The sequence below is a fragment of the Thamnophis elegans genome, chromosome 7 (assembly GCF_009769535.1).
Source record: "Thamnophis elegans isolate rThaEle1 chromosome 7, rThaEle1.pri, whole genome shotgun sequence".
Classification (NCBI taxonomy): Eukaryota; Metazoa; Chordata; class Lepidosauria; order Squamata; family Colubridae; genus Thamnophis; species Thamnophis elegans.
This window is the reverse complement of record NC_045547.1, coordinates 38,285,022-38,302,379: the sequence shown is the minus strand read 5'-3', so window position 1 is coordinate 38,302,379 and position 17,358 is coordinate 38,285,022. Positions and strand designations below refer to the sequence as shown.

Below are 17,358 nucleotides of genomic sequence, written 5' to 3'. Positions count from 1 at the left end.
GGAAAGAAGGGGATAGGATATGGAAGGCTTCTTTGGTGTAAGGCTGAGGGAGAGAAGGGGAGTGGAGAAGTCGATAGTAACTACTCATTAATTTTCAAGTTGTAAGTGTCATTTTATCAAGCCCGGTCACATAGTTTTGTTTTGTAGCCAGATATTCAGCTAGTAAGAAATAATCTTAACTTGAAACAAGGTCTGATTTACAGTATCAGCAAATAGCAGTACTTAGGTGTGTACCATAGCTTTGCTAGAAGAATGACAATGAAGGAAATACTCCCTAAATTAGGCTGCTTTTTTGTTTCCATTGTAAATTTTAGCCATCACTTTTTAAAAAATATTTTTGAAATGTTACCAGTGTTGTAAACACAAACTGAAACAGAAAAGAGCAGAAAAAATGTTTTAATAAAAATAGCTTCAGAGTTTTTCATTAACGGTTACATTCCAGGACAGGTGTTGTATATAATCCTACTAAGAATGATCTGCTTCTTTTTCCAATAAAAATTATTGTACAATTCAAGATTCATGGAGGTTGTCCCCAACTGATTTGTTTTTGTCCTATTTCTGCTTTAAATTCACTTGCACAAAAAAAAGACTGTGATTGACAAACAAATATCTGTCTATCACTCTGTATTCCAGGTGGAGATTTTTGAGGCTGTGAGATATACTTCAGAATTACATGGCATAGTGGTTTTGAGAGCTTCGTGATAATCTCTACTACTCCAAATGGTAAATTTGAGTTTAACAGCATACGTGATATGGCATGATTTATTTACAAACTATTTCTAATAATTTCTAATTAAAGATAATACAAAATGTATCTATTATAGCTAGAATTTGAATTGAAATCAAATCTGCTTCCCTATTCCCATCTGAATCAAGACCCCAGTATGTGCAGGGGACAAGGTTAACCTTCTCACTCTTCAGGTGAGCATGAGGAAAAATGGATGCTTCCATTAAGGAGGAGCATGTGTTGCAAATGTCCTATATATATGTCACCTTATTATTGCAGAATCTGTCTCATTGAGGCATCCAGGCTGAAACACTTCACTGGTATATTGATTTTTTTTCTTAATTGGTGTATAATTCATGTAGTGTGTAGGAGCAGATGACAGCACAAAAAATGATAGAGGGGAACCAAATGTTTTCAAAAAGTATTTATGAATAGCAAAACTAAAGCCTGGATTTTTGAGCTGAATTAATTGCTCATGTTTTTGGGTTCCTCTTGCTTAATTCATCTACATTTGTGTCTTGCATTTGGACTGGCAGATTAACAGTATGGTTTTTGATTTTCTTGTGTGTTTGTAAAGTTTTGATTTGCTTTATTTTTGTTTTACTATTTAATAAGTAAAGTGGGACTAACATATGCTTTTGAATTCAATCTTAATGCATCCTTTCTTTACTCTATTAAATATTGGAAAGAATGTACATACAGATCTTTTAGATATCAAGAACATTAATATAGGTGCAAGATGGAAATATGTCCAAGCAAAATATTTTTCAAAAGAAAAAGATTTTGGCTTTTACTAAAAAAGTATTTTTTTTCACAATCGTCACTTAGTCCTTTTATGTAATCCAAACTGATTCAACAATAAGATTTTTCCAGGAAGACAGGAAACCGTAAAAGAGCTTGGTTTTCAAATGTCCCCTGTTTTAGTTTATAAAATCCCTGTGTTAATTTAATGATTCTATTGGGGGGAAAAAATCTTTGTTCCCTCCTCCTTTTCTTAGAATACTCTCTCCAAGAAATTCAGAGGGCTGCAGAATACTGAAACGCTTGTGTTCAAAAAAATTTTTTTTGATACTTCCTCTTGTTTTTTTTTTAAAAAAATGATATGTTTAAAAGCAGTTAAACAATTGAAGTGCTGTATTTTTTTTTTAAAAGTGTTTACTCAATAATTGGCTAACAATACTTTAATTAGGAGATTAAACTGAAAGACTCCAGAAATAATGGTAAAGATTTTAGGAAAAGTGTCCAAGCTACTGTCATATGACCTTCTTTATAAGAACTTTAAAAACTTTTAAAAATTTGCAGTTGTCATATTGGAAATTTAAAGCTTAATCAGATTGTATCCTGAAAAGACACCAATTATATTTACTATTCACTTATGTCAGTGATAGGTAACCTTTTTGTCCTTGCGTTCCAAAAGCGTGCGTGTGTGATAGTGCACATGCGTGTGGCCACGCCCATAATGCAATGCACCCTGGGACCAAAAACAGTGTGTGTGGGGATACGCCGCACCCTACATGCTACCCCCCCACATGCGCGCATGACACCCACCCCCCCACTAGTCCCATGCATGTGCATGCATCTCCTGCATGTATGGCAAAGATCTGAAAATCAACTGGCCGGCGATAGGTGTGCGCGAACGCATGGTGGAGCTGAGCTGGAGCAATAGCTCGCGTGCCTGCAGAGAAGGCTCCGTGTGCCACATGTAGCATTCATGCCATAGGTCCGCCATCACGGACTTATACTATTCATATATTTCGCACAATGTTCAAGCCAATGTATGTGGCTCTCTTTAGTTGCTCTTGATACATCCTTGTAAACTGTATAGGCTAGAGTATGATTGACTCCTAAATATTAATTTGAATCCTTGTCTTCTCAGTCTTAACTATCACTATAGAAGATTCATATCCTCACGTTTTATTTGACAGGAGCTTGGTTATTTATACAGTTATTTATTTTGACTATTACTATACCAGTTTTATAATGCATTTTTAATCTGTTGCAATCATTATGAATTAGCAATCAAGTTGCGGATTCTCCAGTAGGTCAAATAACAAGCTGTATGTAAATTAGACAATGGGATGTTGTAGAGCCTTATTAAAAAGCAAATATTTAACTCTTTTCTCTCTCTATGGCTCAAAAAATATCATCATACTATCTTATCATCTTGTAATTAGAATTTAGTTTAGGTTTCTTTGCTGATTTTTAATCCTTGATCAGGAAGAAATACCTGCCTTGCAGCGGTAACACTTTAACCAAATCCTTCTTTTGTGACTGGTAGAATCTTTGCAACATTTATATTCAATGGCTCATTTATGAGTCCATGACTGCTCTTTGTTTTTACCACATCAACTTGTTTCAGTCTTTCAAACGTGCATCATTAGCTTCCAGGAAATTTTACGAGGCTCATTATTCCCCAGTCATTCTGAGCAGGAAGAAAAGACAGTAAATAAAATAGCATAAATTAAACTTAAGAAAGAATGGAACTGAATGGTTTAACCCAGGGATATCCAAACTTGGGAACTTTAAGACTTGCGGACTTCAACTCCCAGAATTCCTAAGCCAGCCAATTCTGGGAGTTGAAATCCACTAGTCTTAAATTTCCAAAGTTTGGACACCCCTGGTTTAGCCCAAAAGCACCTGACAATTGTTACAAAACATGATGGTTAGCTATGACAGTTCTGCCATTGTCAGCTGGGTGTCATCTTTGGCAGACATACTACATAGCCTAGCAGTGTCACTTTTAACTTAGCATTAATTGTATGAAGACTGAGAGAATCATTAAAAAAATAAATGCAATTATTAAGATGTGGGAGCAGCAGTTAGGTGCTGTTTATCCTGTCAAATCTGTGTCTTTTTCCAGTTAGCAGAATAGCATCTTGACATTCCTTTTTTCCCAGTTAATAAATGGATTAACCCAAATTCTTTTGAATGGTAGCTTATGCAATGTCAGCAATAGACCTCTTGGACAGCATTTCACAACTTGGAACATAGCCAACATATTGCAGCACAGCTGTGATCTGTTAACAGGATGCTGGAAATGCTGTTGTTGTATGCCCTGTTAGCTACCCCTTTCTGAATGGGTCAGGTTGCCCCCTGCTTGGGCCTTTAATATATCTATTAACATGGGAGAAATCAAGGTAAATGCAGATTGCTCCTCTTGCTTTTTTTTATTAATTAAAGGATGATAAACAAAAAATAGACAATAGTGCACCAGCACAGAGGTTGTTCAAAGACATAATGTGTCTCTGCTATACTGAGGACTTAAGTTCTCAATGATACAAGCTGTCAGGCCTGGAAGCCATCTTGGGCATTGGATCTTCAGACCTGCCACATTTAGTCTGTGGGAAACTGGGAGGGGGGGATTGTATGGCGCTGGGGAGATATATAGTCATAATAGCATTCCTTTCTCAGAGAGTCAAGGACATTCTGCCCTGTACCTGGAGGGCTGTGACTGGGAAGCATCTCCAGTTGGGACGGTCCTTTGATTGGACCTTGTGATGGACGTGTGGGTGCTAGGTGGGTGCTTGGACTTTCTTTTGGGTGGGGAAAACCTGAAAGCTTTCAGATTTCGCTTTTCCCAGATGTGCCAATATGACATCTCTAATAAAATGGAACTTTGAGGAACTTCAAGCCTCGGAGTCTTCTTTCATTGGGGGTGTTACTTGGAACCCTGACACAAGCTTTGTTTCTGCTCAGGCCTAATATACCAATATGAGACACAACTTTGCCAGGTGCAAATACAGGACACGTTATCTGCATTGTGCTAAAGTTTCCCAAAGGGATATTGCCACTTATGATACCTAAATCTTCGGAGATTAACTGCTTTATATAACAGCTCCACTAAATGGCAATTATTTTTATTACCAGAATGAGCAGCTGTGACAGAAAATCAAAGTCCATGACTCCAGGTGTTTTAAAGCTGTTATCTGTGTACCTGCTTATTTAGAAATAGTCTTAATGAGAAGTCCTTTTTGATCTGCTGTGTGCTTTTGCAAATATTCCATTCATACATTTGAGAGGCTATAAATAAAAGAAAAATAAAGGAAGAAGATGAGGATTAAAATTCAGAGCCTTTCATTAAAATATCCAGGATGGAACAATTCTAATATAATAAATATATCCATATAGATGGCATTAATGATAAAGGCATTGTATGCAAACAGCCCCTCATTAAATTGCTTACATTTTGAGGTAAGGATGGGAACTCTCCTGCTAAAGGCTTGGAAAACTTTTAATCAATTTTACTAATTTTGGGTTAGGTAGACCATTGGCTAAGAGCAGTTTCTCCTAGAGAAAGTATTGGAAGTAGAGGTATTTCTAGAGGTAATATGTCATTTCTTACAGTTGTCATTGACTTGATGGCACATTATTATCACCATAATTTTGCCAATTACTTCATGCAGTAAAGGGGATCTTCTAGAGAAGTACAACCATTTATGTTATCTTTTTCTCAGCTTTTGTCTTCTATTTATTTTGTGTTAGCCAAATCAGCCAAAATTTTCAGGGATCTGGTCTGGAAAATCTGAAAACCACACTTTAAAAGAGGTAGAAAGCAAGCATGTGTAATTCCAGTTAATTTTAAGTGTTACTCCTCACCCTGATAAAGTAGTCATGACAGTGATGTCAGTATTAAGTGTGGAATTACTCTCAAAATGAGTTTATCATGTCATAAATTGCCGGGAGCAGAAACAGAACAGAACAGGGCTTTCCTGGAAACTAAGCAAGTCGTGAGCAGTTGCTATAGCTGCAGTATTTCAAGTAACATACGGCATTTTAAGAATCATTTGGGGCATTCCCATTATGTTCCATTAGCACCAATAGTGGCTACTTTTGTGAGCATAACCTCTTTTCAACCAGTCTGCCTTTTTATTCATGTGCCTGGCTTAGAGGGTGCTACTTTCGCAACCAAAATTAGAAATCAATGCCCAGATAAAGGCATAGAAGATGGAGAGAAGCAAACCATCTCAACAACTTCAGCATTATTACTTGGTTCTCTGTTTATCGGTTCTGTTTCCATCCATTTTTTTCATAGAATGTACAACTTCCTTAATTGCATTTTTGTCAGCTTCCCCATAGCCCCCCATGTAAAAAAACAGTTTTGAGCATAGAAAGGTTCATATAAATTGAACCAGATTCAAAATAGAGCAATACAAGAAAAATAATTGTGTGAATGTGTACTTAAAATGGTATGTAAGAGAATAAAAAAAATAAAATGTTCTGGGGGGAAAAAAGAATAGAACAGTAAGAATATTTAGGCCCTGGAAAGTGTACAACTTATGAAAAGAGGTTGCAGAAATTGGGAATGCTTAGCCTTAAGGAAGAAAGACTGAGGAAAAACTTTTCAGATACTTGAAATAAAGCCATACAAAAAAAAAAGTCAAGGTCTGGTTGAATGTCTGTGGAGATTCTCAGTAATCCAGGTCATGGCTGTCCCCAAAGGTGCTTTTTTCAGGAGGCAACTGGATTTCCTAGTTTTTTTATTGAGATTTCACTTCACATCCAAGAAGCTTCTTCAGCTCTAACTGGATGGTGGGAATGGAAGGATTTATATTCCTTGCAGACAGCTGGTCATTTGCATTCCTGCAAGGAATATAAATCTGACTAGCTGTCTGCAAGGAATATAAATCCTTCCCACCATCCAGTCAGAACTGAAGGAGCTTCTTGGATGAGAAGTGAAATTTCTTCAACAAAAAAAACAAGAAAGCCCAGTTGCCTCCTGAAAAAAGCACCTTTGGAACAGCCTGGTTGAATGTTTATGAAATTCTTAACAGTAAGAAGAGATGTGCAGAGAAATGGTAGTTTTTCCTTCATTGGATGTGTTTAAGAGGGTGGTAGACAATTACCTGTATACTTTAATTTGGATTTTTATAATTAGCAGTGGGTTGTACTTTAGTGCTGTTTTTCAGCTATGTTTCTATGACTTCTAAAAGGACGAGCTGTTTCCTTTGGAATAACAGTAATGTCATATCCAGTCTATTCTCAGTAGTCTATCTACTGTGCTTTATTTACATATGTCACGAAGTGCTCTCTAAAGAGTGTTGTCTAAGGAGTCATAACTTGATCATTGCTGCTCTGCGTAGGTTTTATATAAAAACATTTTGCTTCATTTAACATTATGAGAATAGTGTGTATTGTGCTGTTTGAAATACTTTACAAAATAACAATGGTACTCAATTCCATAAAGAAAAAGATAAATGGAATATTTGGGGGATGTTTAATACCCTTCTTTTTAAGAATTTTGACTGTAATAATAAAAACTAATACAAACTAAACTTAAAAAAATAAAAGAGAATAGGAAGAAAAGAGAGAAACATAAGAATACAATTAAAAAGTAAATAAGTAAGTAAATAAAGAATATACTAAGAAATAACTTCTGACCTTCATCACAACACTTATAAACAAATTTAATGACTCTTCACTCCCTCTAAGGTTATAAACATTTATTACTTCATCCCATATACATTTCTTACTTATAAACAAAACCATGAAATATTTTTTCACTCCTGGTGTGTCAGCAGAAAGTCCATAAAAGATTGGCAGAGATAACAACATAACTTGTTTTAACATTAATCAAATAAACCAGAGATACCCTATCCCTCCAGGCTGCAGCCCACTATTGGGCCTTGAGCCATTTGGAACCGGACCGCAGAAGCAACGGGCAAGAGGGGAACCATCCCCCCTCCCCCACCAGTCTGCAAATCCGATAACTCTAAAATAAATTGTCTTTATATTCCTCTTTATAACTTCCAACAGTCTCAATCTTTATCTCATTCAAATGTTATGGGATTTGATTTCATTTCTTCTTTGTTCCTTTGCACTGAGTTCTTCAAGGCTTTAACAAGTTTCTGTCATAGATCCAATAGGACAAAATTATTGAAATCACTGTTTTGGTTTGTTATTTGCAGTTTACTTTTAAATTTAGAACCCCAGCCAGTTTCTTTTGTAGATCCAGTGAAATATTTTTTTTTCTAACTCATTCTCTTGGCCCATGAATTATGAACCCAGTTTAATATTTCTATATTGTCAGATAAAAATTGTTCTACGGCAGTCATTTATTCCCTAACATCTTTTGGACATAGTCTATCCATGGAAGCAGACATCATTATTGACGTTATTGATGTTGTAACTACTATTTTCTTATTCTATTCTATTCTATTTAAAAATCTCCTTCATTATTTTCATTATTACAGTGTTTTGCAATACTTTACAGGCTCGAGTTCTTTCCTCTTCTAAAAGCCTTCGTCCCCTCTAGTGTTCATGTCAGGAAATTGCTTATCTTTGTTGTATCTTGTAAAAACCAAAACAGAATCTATTCAGAATCTATATAAAGAACAGAAGCTGTTCTTTATAATTACAGGTAGTCCTTGACGAACAATAGTTCATTTAGTGACTGCACAAAGGTACAGTGGTACTGAAAAAAGGGATGTATAACCATTTTTCAATTTTACAACCATTGTGGCATCTCACGGGATCAAAATTTGTATTCTTGGCAATTGACATATATTTATTATAGGTGTAATGTCCTGGGGTCATGTGGTCATAAGTTGAGGACTATCTGTAATTGTAAAATCTTTTATAAGTTTAAATATTTCAATTTTTCTTGGACTCCTGTTTATAACTTTCTAACAACCAAATCTTATTTAGTTTTTTGCTGTTTATTCTGGATTCTTAAAATTCTTAAGGTTATGATTAAAAGTTTATTTCCTTTAGCATTAAAGCCAGATTTACTCAGTATTTCAAACTTGTTGAAGGAATAAGTTAGAGGTATTTAATGATCAATTTCTGCAAGTGATAAGAAAGTGAGGTTAGTGAACCTTTAATAGTCTCCATGGTTGCAAGCAATATTGTTAATATCTCCCAGGACTGATACCTGTGGAAAATTACTGCCCTGCAGGGATCACCTGTCCAGGATACGTGGGCATGAGGACAATCTCCCATTCTCACCTTACCTAGAGAGGTTCTACTTACTGGTTCCTTGGTCTTTGCTGTGTTTGTTGAATCTGTTTTCACAGAACCATCTTCAGTTCACCATACTTCCTTTGGAAGTTTCCTGGATGTTTAATAACTTTGTAAAATAGAGGCAAGATGCTTTTGGCTCTCCAATTATTTTCAATAACTGTTCCCATAATATGTGACTATCAGTGGTGGGATTCAATTTTTTTTACTACTGGTTCTGTGGGCATGGCTTGGTGGGCGTGGCAAGTGAAGGATACTGTAAAATCTCAATTCCCCCCGCCCCCTCCAGGGGAAGGTTACTGCAAAATCCCCATTTCCTCCTGATCAGATGGGACTCAGGAGGCAGAGAATAGATGGGGGCGGGGCCAGTCAGAGGTGGTATTTACTGGTCAGAACCTGCTGAATCACCTCTGGACTATGCTCATTAGAATTAATCCAATATATCTATAGTAGCACTCTATTGCTTATCCTTCCGTAAAGCAATTTTATAGTACTCAAACTGCAAAGCAGAAAATGAGTGTCAAATTTGATAAGTAAAAGTTTCCTTGAGCCATCCTATACAGCAGAGATCCCCAACTTTTTGGTTCTGTGGACTGGCGGCAAAGGTTTCAGCAGTTTCAACAGCAGGAGCAAAGGGTTTTGCATACACAACCTAAATCCCATGCATGAGCAAATGAAGCTTCGCACACTCATCCATCAACGGGCCACAGCTAAGAGTTGGGAACCCCTGCTGTACTGTGATGCAATTCCTATTTTAGAATGCACGTGATGGGAAATAACTTACAAAATTCAGTTTTGGTATCTAATGAGTTCTGGCTTTTAAATTACAGCTATAAATAATTTTTTAAACCTTTTTATTATTTAATTCAGAAGTCTCCAAACTTGCCAACTTTAAGACTTGTGGACTTCCAACTCACAGAAGTAGAGCTGGCTGAAGAACTGGGAGTTGAAATCCACAAGTCTTAAAATTGCCAGGTTTGCGGACCCTTGATTTAATTGAAATTATTTATTAGTGTTACTATCCTATTTCATTATATTGAATCAAAACCACATGGTTTTGACCTGCCTCACTCTGTCTGGATGAAATTGAACAGAATTAGGTATGATACTGGAAGAAGTGCCTCTGCCATGTATATGTGGAGGTAGAAAGATTTCCCTTGATGCAAATTGGTGCTGATATGCAAATAATTAAACATACTGTGCAAGATTGTCTGCGACAGGCAGTCTCTGGTTTCCCAGAAGATCTGCTCAAAGCAATGCAAGAGGCAATCATCTGGATAGCTAAATTGGACCTCCAATTATGAGGCCACTACAAGACCTCCGTAGAAGTTTTGTATATGATTGTGTGGATTGTGTGTATATGTTTACTTCTCTTCCGTCATATTCTCCTCATATGCTAAATAATAAATATGATTATATTGAATACTTTATTTGGCCAAGCTCCATTAAACACACAAGAAATTTGTCTATATTGGTATAAAGGGCTAATCTAAGTTTTGTTTCTGAAACTAATGCTTTTGGTAAGCATTAAAATCTGAGCCTTTTTTCCTTTTGTTTGTTTTAGATGATCAGCTACTCAGATTTCCACAAAAGATTTTGAAGAAATCACCAACTGATCAACAGATTAGCAAACTTGCTCTGAGACTTGGACCTGAATGGGAGTGCATTGTATTGTCTCTTGGCTTGAGCCAAAATGATATCTACTGTTGTAAAGTCAATCACCCATACAATATCAGATCACAGATTGTAAGTGCCTTCATTTTATGGAGACAACGCTTGGGGAATAAAGCTACTATAGAGAGTCTGTGCACTGGTTTGAAATTTGGAGAAGTAGATTCTTCAGTAATCCAGCAGCTGTTTCAATGAGCTTCTAAACTCATCACAACTGGATTCAATCAAAGGCGCATCCAATATTCTGTCTCCACAGGGCTCACTCAGAAATTATGGAAAGTCTACATCTTGGCACGACTTTAGCAACCATCCAGTATTCTCACACACATCGCCTATCAATTGGCCTTAACATGAAAACGTTGATTGCTACAGTAACTATATTGCCCTCATGATCACTGTTGGTAATCTTTTTCTCTATGGCAGTGATGGCTAACCATTTTGTTATTGTGTGCCAAAAGTGCGCACATGCATGCATGACAGCATGTGTGTGCGCACCCATAATGCAAAGCATGCGACACCCACCCCCGCACCCCATTTTGGGCCTGGAAAGTCTTCTGCACCAACCTGGAAGCCAAAATGGGGTGCGGGGGTGCTGTGTGAAACCACAAAATGCAATGTGAGCCCCTCCGTGCATGCACCATACATGTGCATCCCCCACATGCGCCCCATCCCTCCGCACATGCGTGACAGAGACCCAAGGACCAGCTGGCGAACAGGAGGTGTGCACATGTGTGGTGGAACTGGGCTGGACCGACAGTGCTGTGCCCACGGAGAGGGCTCTGTGTGCCCCCTGTGGCATGCATGTCATAGGTTCACCATCACAGCTCTATGGAGTCTCTAAATGCCATGCCTTCATATGGCAAAGCCACTTTTAAGATGAGATACTGTGGAGGATACTGCGTATTGCATGGGATCCTGTAATGAGGATGAGAAATTAGTGTTGACAACCATACCAATGCTGTGCAAGCCTTCTGCATTTCCAAGGCACTCTCCTCTTGGCCTTAATTACCTTTATTAATAGCAATAAGTTGATCCAGTAGCAAATCATAAGGAATGGGCTGTCATCCCTGAACAGCTACCAAGGATAACAGCCTCACTATTAGAAATGCAAGGAAACAGAACAGGTACTTGGAGTTACTATTTTGTGTTATCCACCCAGTAAGTTGGTGACTGTGCTTTTTTATGTAAATGTCTAGGAATGTTATAATGTCCTGTTTATTTTTAAAGCATGCATATTGTGTATTATTACAACCATAAAAAAGAATAGTCCAAAGAATCTACATTTTGTTATATGATTTCTGACTACTTATTGTGTAAGTTACGTAAGTCATCAATTGGATCTGATCTTATTTCTTGATGATGCGCACTGGAGTGTTCTGTATTCTATACTTTGTATATAAAGATTAATAACACTGATATGCATTTGCCTGCAGTTTCATTTTAGACAAAGAGGTGTCTGTTTCCTGAAATTAACGGATCTAAGCATGCGTATCTTTGCATGGTATGTGACTAGTTTGCATAAAGTTAGTGTCAAAAAACCCCAAATATTTCTAGTTCAAAAACAAATATTGGTGAAGAGCATACTTTTTCAAACCTGACTATTTGTGTCATGTTTCTCTGGATATGTTCATTTGTGATTCAATAATATTGCCAAGTTATTTTCTACTTATTGGATTGAACTTTGTAGATATTCTTAAAAGACAGTTTTCATATTTGATTTATGTCAGCTTTCATTCCTCTTTAAATCATTTACCACCCAAGGATCACCTGAGCAGGTAGGTTTTTTTTCTCTAGGATAGTTGAGCTCTTGTCCTCTGCCTTCTGAAAGATTCTTATCAGAATTTGTATAAATTTTAATTGTCCAGTATTATCCTGACTATCACCAACCCACTTTTACCTGATTTGAAAGTTTATTATATTTTGGTAGATTGTAAAATCTCTCATTTCACTCTCTCTTTGATTTTATGGCCTAATAATTTAGAATTTTTATTTATTTATTCAGACCGGAAGGATTGTGAAGCCGAGTTCCCCTCCAATGCCTCAAAACTCTGTTTTGAATCTGTTTGTCCCGAAAGCTAATATTATCACCAAGGACAGAGTTGCAATAGTGGGGCTAAAAAGACAAGGAAAAGGAAACTGTTTTTAAAATCTCTGGTGCCATACTCTGTAGTAAGAAAAGGAAGTTAGAATTAAATGTTCAGTAAGTCTGCCTTTCCAAATTAGGATAACCGTTATGCTAATCTTATTTGACTTAATAATGTTACTTTTGAGGTTTGAGAAACTTCATTTGAACAGCGGTGTGATATTTTCTGATTTTGATTACCTAACCTGGCCTTGTGCTGATTTCTATGCGAGAAAAAAAATCCTACAGTTATTTAACTTTTTAAATTAGTATGTCAAACTCTAACAATGCCACATTCAAGGAGAAGTTTGAATCATTCAATTTAAGTACTTTTTTCCTTTATACAAAACTACTTTAATCTGTGTTTCAAATGTTGCTTGTATATTTTCCATTATGGATCTCCCCCAGACGAACTTCCACCTACTGCTTCTTGTCCTACCCTCAGATGCTATGGAAAATAAATTGATGCCTTCTGTTCTGACCTAGGCTTCCCAAGAGCATGAAGCAAATCTTTGTCTTGACAAAAAAACCTTTTATTAATTTACTGTGAAGTCTGCTCATTCACATCCAGCAAAGTCTTCCAAGGGAGGATTTACAGTCACAGACCTTATCTGGCTTGGAGAACTGAAAGGCCGATATCTGCAAAACACAAACCAATTAAGCGAACTAATTGTGCCCTGCAAACTCCACTCCACTTTTGCTCCTCTCTTATTTCCTCTGGGAGGGGCAAATCATCAACCACCTGTGGCCTTACTTCCAAGTCACCCCCTGTTCTTTAACTGTTCCCTTTGTCTGGAAACTCTATGCATGCGCACACTGGGGACAAGCTCCAGCTGTTTGTCTGCCTCACTGATGTCTGACTCTGAAGGCAGCTGATAACTGGCATACGGCTCTAGCCCCCTCTCTGCATCTGACACAGAACCCTCATCAGAGCCTTCCCAGACTCCAGGACTAGCCCATGTTCCTCCCCAACCTCCTCACTGTCCGAATCTGCTGCCAGCTCTACTGGCCACTGGTGGGCCACAACACCTTCTTTCATTTCAAGTATTGGAATATTGCTATCATGCAATATTGCAGCTTGCTTTATTGGACACCTGAGTTATTCTTCATGCTTTGAGTGATCATTTTAGAATTACATACCCTTAGCATCATCTCTGGCATCCTTGGTTCATCTCTTCAAACAAAAAACAAAAAAAACACCTAGTCACCATGATGAAGCAGCAAAGCAGGACTTGTGGGGGGCTTGCAGATAGGAGTTCCAAAAATAACAACTGCAGCTTTTCCTTCTCTGCCCACACTCTGGGGTGAATATGTAATATTTTATCATTCTTTTTGCATCATTTTATTGCACATCCTCTGGAGAATTCTTCACCCATATATGGCTCAGAAATAGGTAAATACAAAATAGCTCCTACAATAAATTATTTAATTCAAAAACCTATAGTGCATTACTCTACATTATGCTACTGTTTGTCCTTCCTTCCCGCCTTCTTCCTCTTCCTCTGAAGAGGTGATTCAGGTACTGATTCCTGTAAATGACAGGCCTTTCCAGGCCCTTTTCAAGATTAGCAAATCCATATGTGCTCTATACACTCTTAAAACGTTATTTGCTTCTTACGTTGAACTACTACTCCAGAAGAAACAGTACAGGTAGTTCTTGACTTAAAATGATTTGTTCATTAATACAGTCAGGAAATGGGAGTCGGGCACACAACCGAGTCTTCACAGCTTGCAAAAGGCCAAAAGGGTTGGGGTGGTCCTGATATCTGGAAGGTGAATATTTCAGAGGGCGAGGACTAGGGCATATCTTCAGGTTCCTGCCAACTAACTTTCCTTAGTTGATGGCCTGCAGCATGTCCAACCTGCCTGACTAAATTGGAGAGATAGAAACAACTGGAAGAAGATTGTTTCTTAGGTAACCCAGCCTCAAGACAGGAAGGGCTTTAAAGATGATAACCAGCATCTTGAATTGCACCTGGAAATATTGACAACCAAGGCAGCTCTCCAAGCAGTGGTGTTACATGTGTTAAATACCCAATACCCTTTCTAATACTTGTGCAGCTGCATTCATCACCCGTTGAAACTTCAGAATGCTTTTCAGGGACAGCCCCATGGAGAACACTTTGTAGTAGTCCAGATAAGAGGTAACAAGGACATGAGTGACTATGAGCAAAGACTCTTTAAAGGAGTCTTGTCTTCAAATCATTCAGGTAAAAAAAGAGGTAGAAGGCTATTTATTCAGGGAGGGGGGTTGGGGCCATTCATTTCCAGTGGACTATATGTGAGCAGCATATAAAACTAGGAAAAACATGTTGGAATCTATATGATAATTATCTGTAAACTAATAATATACCTGAAGATTAAATATGGGACATTGTATAAGCTTTCTATAAAAGTATTGAATTGTAATAAACACTATAATATACTATGCAAGATCAAAAGAGCATTGAATTGGTAGGCAGAAACAATACCATTCTATAAATGTGTGGTTTTTATGATTTTTTTCTTTGAAGTGGATTTTCATGCAATTCATTCAAAGAAATAATTTAAGCTAGCATGTTACTGTACAAATATTGATTGCATCATTAGTATCTATAATGATGATGACTAGATTCCATTAAACATGACATGTTTATCACAATGGCATTTGCCAAAGTACTTGCAGTTTATAAAACATTATACGGTATGTTCCATTTCAATGTTAACGTCTGATTATTTATAAGAACTCATTTTATTTGGATACAATTTAACATTCCTAGACTGTTTGCTTAGCTAATGCCTACAGTTATTTCCAATATTTGTTTGACACTCTCCCTAATGTAGAATTCTTAGCAACCGTTCATAATCAAAAGAACAATTCCCCAAACCAACATCTCCTCCTATAGAGCTCCATCACTATGGGTATTCTTATGGTATGCAAGACAACACAAAATATGCATACCAGTGTACTTTTCCTAAGATCCATCATGTGAAACCACTTCATACCACTCACATTGAGTGATAAGAATTAAATGTAATTTTTTTCCATGTAATGTTGTAGAATGATTCAAAACATGCTGCTATGTCACCTTACATTATTGGGGAAATGGAAGAAGTTCAGAATAGACAATGGACTACTTCCTTTGGGTGCTACCAAAGCTTGTGGTTTCTGTGTTGTGCACATGGGAAGGTCATGCAAATGTTATTGCTACCATGCAAAGTGTAGATCATACATATTGGAGCCAGAAAAAAATAAGAGAAGACTTCTCTAAAATTAGCATTCGTTTTTAATTTCCTCATTGCTGTTTTGATGAAATGTCACTGCACATAATGGGGAAGCAACTGAGCTGGTAAAGTCAAGCATCTGTTCTTCCTTGTTTATATTTTTAGAACAGCAGGGCATAGTGAGAATATTTTGGAGTACTATGTGCGTCAGTGTTTCTTGGGGTGCTACATGCACTGAAGATTGAAACCCAAGGCAGCAGCTGCAAAAACCAAAGGAAGATGCAGATAAACCCTACACAGGGCAATTTCTGAACCAATGTGTTATTTTAATATTGGCAATTAAATATCAACTGATGCTGAGATATAAGAGATGGCGATGGTAGAAATTCCAGTATATTTAGAAGGCACCAGGTTGGAGAAGAATTATTTTTAGCTCAGTGTGGCCAAAATTCAGTGTATGTTAATGAAGAGGCAATTAAATTAATGAATAATTTTAAATTAGTATTCAGTGTGAGTACTTAGAATAATGAAGGCATCACTGCTATTTATAACAATTGTTAGACGGCATATTGATACCATTCTGATCAACTTTTTAGATTATTGTTTTTTTCACTGATCAAAAGCAGTTTTTCTAATGCCTATTTATGAGAGTGGCAGTATCAACACCATTCATCTATGTTGGAAATCTGCTTTTTATTTTTTACTAGACTGTCGGCTTCTAGTGTCCATTCTTAAGAGCCGAGGTGGCGCAGTGGTTAAATGCAGCACTGCAGGATACTTCAGCTGACTGCAGTTCTGCAGTTCGGCTGTTCAAACCACACCGGCTCAGGGTTGACTCAGCCTTCCATCCTTCCAAAGTGGGTAAAATGAGGACCCGGATTGTTGTTGGGGGCAATATGCTGACTCTTAGAGAGGACTGAAAGCCCTATGAAGCAGTATATAAGTCTAACTGCTATTGCTATTGCTTAATGTAAGAGGTGGCATTGATGCCTTTCCCAGGAAATGCATGACTATAGTTCTATCAGTAAGAAAAAAGAGTGAATGGGACAACAGTATTATATATCTATTTTTTATTTGGGCATGGGGCAGTGGTGCAATTCAGCCGGTTCTATCTAGTTTGGGCGAACCAGTAACGGCTCCACCCACCTCCCAGACATCATCAGACCCCTTTTTTAATGCTCTGCTTGCGCGGAAGGTCCTGCACATGTGCAGAGGCGGCGTGTGTGCTCACATTTGCAAACTGGTAGCGAAGTTAAGTTGATTTCACCCTTGGTATGGGGACTAATTCTTTCTTTGTCTAAACCTGTGTCCAAAAGTAACTGCTATTCAGACTGATCCAATAGGATAGGGCTAGAGAACTAGTATATTCAGATTAAATCAGAAGGGTTGTGCACTGAAGATGCAGTCACATAATTCTTCATTGCCTCATTATCTAGGGACCACAAGGAAGCACTAAGCATAGAATATAAGGGCTGTCATGGTGCAGTGGTTAGAATGTAGTACTGCAGGCTACTTCTGCGGCCTATCGTCTGCCAGCAGTTTGGCAGATCGATTCTTACTGGCTCAAAGTAGTTTCAGCCTTTCATCCCTCCAAGGTTGGTAAAATAGTAAAATTTTGGAGGCAATATGCCTGACACTGTAGACTGCTTAGAGAGGGCTGTAAAGCACTGTGAAGCAA

The 17,358-nt window shown here is 37.6% G+C and overlaps 1 protein-coding gene across 1 annotated transcript in view; it reads left to right on the top strand.

Moving 5' to 3' along the window:
- Positions 1 to 10,844, top strand: part of CRADD (CASP2 and RIPK1 domain containing adaptor with death domain) — a 31,116-nt gene extending 20,272 nt beyond the window's left edge. Inside the window, exon 3 of the mRNA XM_032221581.1 lies at positions 10,248 to 10,844. Coding sequence (XP_032077472.1) covers positions 10,248 to 10,549 — 302 coding nt within the window. The 3' untranslated portion in view covers positions 10,550 to 10,844. The remainder of the gene's footprint in view (positions 1 to 10,247) is intronic.
- The last annotated feature ends 6,514 nt before the right edge of the window (positions 10,845 to 17,358 follow it).